This window comes from Momordica charantia, unplaced genomic scaffold (genome assembly GCF_013281855.1).
Source record: "Momordica charantia cultivar OHB3-1 unplaced genomic scaffold, Mcharantia_2.0 BLBB01000014.1, whole genome shotgun sequence".
Classification (NCBI taxonomy): domain Eukaryota; kingdom Viridiplantae; phylum Streptophyta; class Magnoliopsida; order Cucurbitales; family Cucurbitaceae; genus Momordica; species Momordica charantia.
The window spans coordinates 64996-72865 of NW_028275170.1; the positions used below are offsets into that span (position 1 = coordinate 64996).

At 34.9% G+C, this 7870-nt stretch overlaps 2 protein-coding genes across 3 annotated transcripts; both read right to left on the minus strand.

Annotated features, from left to right (window-relative positions):
- Positions 1–2362: 2362 nt before the first annotated feature.
- LOC148207958 (V-type proton ATPase subunit d1-like) lies at positions 2363–3677 on the minus strand. 2 transcript variants are annotated; one of them, XM_088118175.1, is made up of 3 exons: positions 3579–3677; positions 2852–2986; positions 2363–2721 (listed from the first exon to the last, which is right to left on the minus strand). In XM_088118175.1, the coding sequence occupies exons 1-3, from the start codon at positions 3645–3647 to the stop codon at positions 2590–2592; spliced, it is 336 nt and encodes a 111-aa protein (XP_087974301.1). In that variant the 5' UTR covers positions 3648–3677; the 3' UTR covers positions 2363–2589. The 2 variants fall into 2 exon arrangements, with proteins under 2 accessions (XP_087974301.1, XP_087974300.1); XM_088118174.1 differs by lacking the exon at positions 3579–3677.
- A 247-nt stretch (positions 3678–3924) lies between these two features.
- Positions 3925–6276, minus strand: LOC148207959 (V-type proton ATPase subunit d2-like). Its single transcript, XM_088118171.1, has 6 exons — positions 6087–6276; positions 5064–5184; positions 4852–4959; positions 4614–4716; positions 4089–4168; positions 3925–4003 (listed from the first exon to the last, which is right to left on the minus strand). Exons 1-6 carry the CDS (start codon positions 6274–6276, stop codon positions 3925–3927), a joined length of 681 nt encoding a protein of 226 aa, XP_087974297.1.
- Positions 6277–7870: the final 1594 nt, after the last annotated feature.

Here is a 7870-nt window from a genome sequence, read left to right on the forward strand (position 1 = left end):
GATAAATCACCTTAAGTTAGTAATATAGTGAATTAAAATATTTATTGTAATTTTAATTAAAAATTATATAATAAGTAATAAATATGAAAGGGTATTATAGTAATTAAAATATGTCTAATTCCTATTGCATATAGTTTGATTCTCAAATAGTTCTAGTAAACAATATCAAATAGGTTCTTTAATTTCGAGTAAAATCATGAAAGAAATAACATTCTTCAATTCTAATTTCATTACAGTTGATTTTCATTCAAATTCATGATCGTATAATAGAATGGATATCCACTATCTAGATTCCTACATTTGTTTTGTAGGAATCAATGATACCTAGGTATTTGAGATGCCGAAAGATACCTGAGATTTTTTGACGTCCTTTTGAACATTCATGAGTTTCTGATATTGTCATATTGAGGCATCTTCTCATGACATTTTCATGGACCTTTTATTCAGAGATAGGTTCCTTAATTAGTTGTGCTATGCTCAGATTGGCAATACAAACTTAAGTTAAATCATACATTATCTCCCTTTATTTTCAATAGAAATATAGAGCACCATTATAGTTTATTTAATTTTACAATAGTCCTCAAATATTTTTAAAGCAAACACACTTTTGATTCGTGAGGTTTGAAGTAAATGTTATTTGGTCCTTAAGTTTTAAAAAGGATGCTAGTAATCCCTAAAGTTTGATAAATGATTCTAAATTGTTCTTTTAACTCCTTTGACTGGTAATTGATACTTGATGTTTGGAGGTTAAGTTGGTGATTGTACTTATTGACTGGACCTAATAAATATATATTTTTTTTGTGATTAGATTATGACATGACATTTTCCCTCCATATTCTTCCCTCTATCTCCTTATTCTTTCCTTCTTCCCCTCAAACTTCGTCTTCCGTTTCAACTCCAATCGGATCTCTAATTTAGTCTGCTCCACTCTATCGAAGAACAACTGAATCAATGCTAATTTTAAGTTTCGGAAAAATCACTCTCAAGAAGAATCATTTTCAGAGTCAACTATAGAAAAGACTAGAGAAATATCTGTGAATTACCATGGAACGTGCATGTTGAAAGTAAAGTACTATAAAATTTATTCTTTAAAAGGTTCCATCAACGTAAAAAGGTTCCATCAATGAAGATAGCTAGCAAACAATGTTTTCACCTATTAATAGACGTATATTTGAACCTCCCTTCAGAATCATTAATCTCAAATGCGGAGTATAGGTTCCTCAAAGAGGTATTGTGATTGTTAAATATTAAATATGTAACTACATGTACATATATATGTACATGGTATGTGTAAGCATTCATAGTATACAAGTTAACAATTATAAGCATGTAGCTTGATTCTTCAAAATTAAGCAACTAGGAAATGATAGAATACGAGCGTATGATTCTTCAGGAGACCCCATGATAGCTTTGAGTGCATCCTCCCGTCCTCTCCTAGCTTTACTATAACTAATATTAATGTCATGCTTTCTATGCATATAATTGACAATATATCGTGGTCGATATTGTATCTTAGTATTATTCTTTAGAAAGGATTTAACACACTCACTAACCATAAATGTGTAGATGAACGGATATACCATTTGCAATTTGTATCAATACAATCATTTTCGGGACAGAGACTTAAATCTTCTAGCTACATACCCTGTATTTATGGTATTGTCCACTTCAATATCATTAGCATCTACGATACACAACAATCATTGCATATATCACTATCAGTGATATGGGTCAAGGTAAATAAAAAACGTTTAGAGGCGTGACAATAATGGATTATAAACATAGGTTTGATGGGACTTTGAGACTCATAACTAGGCTAAATTTTTGTTGAAATTAGCAAGTCTACATATATAATTCAAGAGTTAAAGAGTTAATTCCGTAGCTTGATTTAATCACTTTAAATTAATTTTTAAGGCATTAATTGGATGATAAGTTTGAAAAACCAATTATATTTAAATCTCTCTTTTTTTTTTTCAAAATCATTAATTCTACCATCACTCCCAAACACATTCTAACAAATCCAAAAACAAGTCAATGCTAAACTCAATCTTAAGAAAGTTTAAATCTTCTTCATTTGGTCCTTAAATCCCACCCCATGAACTTGGTAAGTATTTGGCACTATATCAAGTAGAACAAGTGTCATATTTTAGAATGATTTTAATATTTTTAGTGATTAATTAAAGAAACAAAGATTATTAAAAAAATAAAAAGGAAACAATGTAAAGTCATCCTGCAAAGGGAATACAGTACCTTTCCATCTGCGTTACCCTTCTTGGCCTCTGAATCACAGACATAAAAAAGCTTATTTATACAAAAACTTATTACATAAACTCAATTTCGTCTCTTCTTCACACCCACAGTATCAGTATCTGATGATTCTTTTGAGTACAATAATTTCTCAATTTTTAACTTTAAACCAGTAATACATCGGAAAAAGCACTTATTTAGACATGAATTCTTGCAAGGAATGAATGTATGAACCCCCCATCTCTGCAGCACAGCATAAGATAAGATGGAGCCAAGATTTTACAGTAAAGTATGCAAAAACTGGAAACAAATGTGATTTAATTAGACGGTTTTCTTATCGGACTAAAATATGAAGACAACGCTGTCGTGAACCCTCGACTTCTGGTTCTGGGCGACGCATTCCGAGATCCACATTAGGTTCCTAATCTCCTGTTCCCTCAACCTCATGTATGCAAAGAAAATACCATAATGGAACTGCAAGGAAAGAAAGAACCGAACGATATGTTACTTGATTCAATAGTGTAGAATTTGTGTAAGGAGACATAACCGCTCGACGTCCAAGAAGAATCGGAAACAGGATATTGAATGGCGAATTGGAACAAACCTGTTGCTCAAACGCTAGGCATAGCCTTTTCACCTCCTCTTCATAGAATGCCTTGTCAAGCATCTGGCTTTCCCCATATGATAACTTCGAAAAAATTGACTGGTAGGGAGGGTATTTTTCCATGGCACCACGAACCTAAAATACAAAGTGAAAGAAGCTTCAATTTAAGATACACTACACATGGGAAAATATCTATCAGGTAAAACAAGGTCAAGTCACCAAGGTGTACATTGCCCACGAACTCATCCAAATTGTCAAACTACATTATCACATAATTTCTTACTGATGAACATCTTTTTTTGTCGCAATTTCTAAATAACAAATCATTTAAATTAGAAGTTTAGTCCTTAAACTTCGGTTGTGTCTATTAAATCTCTAGACTTTAAAAACTTTTAACTACATCTCTAAAATTTTCATTTCAATTCAAAGAAGTCTCAACCATGAATACTATTACATGCCCTGTTGAGTAATGATTTCACATGGCATGACATAACGGAGTAAGTCAGATAAATAAGAACAGGTGGGTCAAAATTTAGGAACTAATAAACAGATCCCTATGATTTAGCCAATAATCATTTACATATTTACATTCGTGTTATTCATCAGAAGTCAATTTTCGAAGATCAATCTTCAAATCAGTAGCCCAGTGTCCAAAACTCTGACATAATGTTATTAGTTGTAACTCGAATTCATGAGTACCAAATGTTATAACTCAAATTCGAAGTACCTGATCAATGTCCTCACAGATAGCGAGTTCCTCATGGCCATAGGGGTAACTGTAAATATGGGATCTCATTAGATGATGGTCCACTCGGCATGTGTGAAGTTTAAAAAGAAATTTGAGTTTGAGATTAAAGAATTGCTTACAGTAAACCAAATTGGAATATAACTTCCTTCGGTCATCTCGGGTAAGTTCAGTGCCAATACTACAATATATGAAAAGCATTTAATTAAAGAAAATTCTGAAGCATAATGACCACCACAAGAGCTAATAAATAAGATAAATCCAGTGAGCCATGACCATAGAAACTAGTATCGCATACTGTATCTCGACACAGCAACAAGATACCTATTTAGGTAATATTGACAGCCCTTCTATCAGCCTCAAAAGCAAGGAGGTCAGATGATCTCAGCTGTCGCACCACCCAGTTTCTACCTCAAAAATCAAATACAAATAGATAAATTTGAGATATTTATACTGAAAAATAAGCTTCGTAACTTATAAGTCTTCATTCACCTGACAAAACCTGTAGAATCCTCTAGGTATGCCTTGTAGAGAGTGTTCCTCATTATTTCAATGTTCATGTCATCCAAATCCTAAAAAAATAATAGAAACCAGAAACCTGTAGCTTTAGCCTGAATTTAACTGCACTGTACTTCTAAATAAACTAAATCATTCCAGGACAATACAGTTTGTACAATTGTTAAGTTGTGCATCAACACCATAAATGCAACAAGGTTTCAATCATCATTCAATATGAGAAGTCATTATGCTAAGGAATCCAGTTTAACTCAATGCTATTATCGATACTCCAATTCTCTAATTGCATGCTCTGGCACCAAGGGCTTTATAAAACTAAAAGCTCAGAAAATCTTCTATTTTAAAAAAAATAAAATGAAACTGAAAATGATACTATCAATTATGCATTAAATGTTGTAAAAATAATAAAGTCATCATATCCTGCAACATATGCTCTGCTGCTTCAAAGTGAAATGCGAAAGAAAGCCAATAATGAAAAATGAACGGAGTTATGGATTAAACCTCAGATGTGATACACTCCGAGAAGTATGGAGCCAAAGGAGTGTCAACAAGCACCAATCTATAAAGTTCGCGCATATTTTTTGCAACTGCCAAGGTAGCAATGCTAGCAAAAAATAAAAAGAAAAAATGAGAAAACATCTAACAACACTATCAGTTTTGGGTAAGATATCGAGTTTTTCTTTTTTGGCAAATACCATATGATGGTATCGTAACACAAAACTCTATCAGCTGACAATACCTGTCAAACATGCCCAAAGGGTGGCACTTCTCCAACAGTTCCTGAACATCTCTCTCGTGCAAGGTTCCAGTAACGATAAGTACAACATTGTCTATCATGTGACCATATCTGAGTAAAGATTCCATCAAGTTGAAAGTTTATAATGATGAGAAGGTAACAAATGATGAACGCTCAAAAGATGCAAATAACTATCAGAAAGACACTCAACATACGTGATATACTCTAAGAAGGTAGACAAGGGCTCTGTGGCTTGGCATAACATGTGTTTATACTCGTCGACCAGTTTAAGGGTGCATTTCTCCACAATTGTCGTTGTATGCAATGGAGATGGTTCTACAAATACTTTGAAATTAGCATGCATAGAACAAGATCTGCCGACTTCAAGTAAGAAATGTAACTTGTTCATGTAGGTAAAGGATGATAAGTTAGACTAACATATGCTCTGATCACATAATATATTCATGAAGTAAGGTAGATTACTCTTGAACTTATTTGATATGGAATATTCAATTTCTCACATTATTAACTATAGTTGTGATCTCTGCATGGTGTCCTATTCTAAACAGTCACACAATCCTTCTAATCACGAATATTAATCTCCTTATCCTCAGTGAGCTCTGAGGTACCACTTCCCATGGTAAAATATCATACAACAGCAAAGCCACCTATTCCGGTACTGCTTTTTCTATATGCCTATCCCCATCCTTGAAATGCAGGGATGGATTCTAGCGAAGGTCAATTCTCTGCATTTACCACTTTCAAAATATCCTCCAACTCCACAACTCATATGTCTATCGAAGAGGCTCCATTGTTAACTATTGTTACAAGTCAACTATATCATCTTACAATCAACTAGCATACCCACCAGCTACATTGTAAAATAGAATTAATTTAAATGTTAAAGCATAAACAGTTACTTAATGTTGTACATTATAGTATATAGACATGTAATTCTTATATTGCGAATCTGAAGTCAGATGCTTAGCTTAAAGCTTCGAGTAGCATAACATAGTTGAGTCAATTAAATTAAATTATTAGTTGAGTCAAAATACCAATAATTCAAACTCTGTGAAAAACTATTGCAAGATCCAAATTTTAATCGGTAGCTGGCACCTCAACAAGGCAACTCCTATACCAATTATCTCCTCGTACATGTAATCCAATGATATAAGGACCACTAAAATTTCCCCAACATCCATATTCAATATCATAAATCATCTGGAAAAACAAAAAACCAAGACTCACCACCGTTTGGAGATAAGGGCCATACTCGGTGGCAGATAGGTGCATCTTGATATCGTCTAGGGTTTCACACTGACACATTGTTGTAGTCAGCGGCGGTGAGCAAGCCCCCCTATGCCCCCGCACGATGGCCTCCAAATAGCCTCCATGAATGTTAAATGTAAGCGCTTCGAAACCATACATGTCTCTGCAATTGAAACCAAACGGGATCGAAGAGGAAACGGAAGGTAACAGGAGAAGATCTAAGGGGAGAGCAATGGCAAGAATTAATATCCAACATAAACTTCAACCTCATAAACTTCAGAATTAATATCCAAAAACTAGTAAATTTAAAATCCATCACCAACTAAGTTCTATGGAAAATCCATACTCAAAGCATCAAATAAGAACCAAATAACTCACATCACTAATTTTGTCACTCTATTGCAATATTAATTAATATTCACAACATGAACAAATAAAGAACTTCAAGTTAATCTCAATCCTATGAACTCAATTCGATAGTTGCATTTAATTAATATTCACACGTGAAGAAAGAAAGTTTAAGGCTGCCGAAGAACTTCAAGTAATAAGCTTAAAACCGTTATCTTCTCAAATAGTTCAATCTCAATCCTATTTTAAAACCGTTCTCAATCCTTTCTAAAAATTACCCATGAATTCTTAGCTAAATTTTTAATATTAACAAAACAAGATTTTGTAAACTAATTTCTTGGTTATCAATACCACCATTTCAAAAAAAAAATTCCAACTTGTGAAATGTACTTCCTGCTCTAGACATCTAGTCTGATTTATAGAGGGGTCCCTTCGGCTGGAAGGGTTTGACTAGGTCTGGTCAGATATTGGGTGGTTCGACTCGGTCAACTTGACCCGGGCGGCTCAACTCACGTGCTTCTTTGACCTAACTGAGTGAACTTAGCAGTGATTTCGAGGTGCACCCAGTGCTCGCCTCAGGCAAGAGGCAAGGCGAGGCAATTTCGCCCAGGTGCACCTTGCAAGGTGCCCAAGCGAGCGCCTTCAACCGGGTGCTCGCCTTTGCGTGTCTCTCACCTGAGACAAGGCGATCGCCTCATTGAAGGCGGGTGCACAAAAAGCCCACCTCAAATGAAAAACCCAAAAAATTATTGACTTGATCAACTTGACCCGGGCAGTTCGACTACCGTTGCTTCATTGACCTAACTTGAATGAACTTAACAGTGATTCGAGGCGCACTCGGGCGCTCGCCTCCGGCAAGAGGCGAGGCGATTTCGCCCAGGTGCTCCTTGCAAGGTGCCCAGGCGAGCGCCTTGGCACGCCTCTTGCCTGAGGCAAGGCGATCGCCTCGTTTAAGGCGGGTGCACAAAAGCTCACCTCAAATGAAAAATCCTAAAAAAATTATCCCACCCTTGCAATTATTTTTGACAATTTCTTTCTTCTTTGTCTTTTGTTCGCCTTCTTTGTCTTTGCCAGCAACTGTTTGCCTCCGTCGATCGTCGAAATTAAAAAGAAAAAACATTAGGATGGAAGAAGAATGAAGAGTCGAAGAAAAATAAAAAGTAGAAGAGTGAAGGAAGAAGAGTCGAAATTAGGAAGAAGAAGATTAAGATGCAAAGAGAAGAAAAATAAGAAAAGAGTGAGAAAAGCAAAAGGCAGAATTACTTTTCAAGAAGTATTAAAGGAGGGTCATGCATGGTATTATTTTCAAGAACATTTAGTGCATGCATGGTGACAAATAACATATGGCAGCTTAAATGGTTATTGCCATTTCATTTTACCATATAAAAGCTTTTAAGATTTTTAT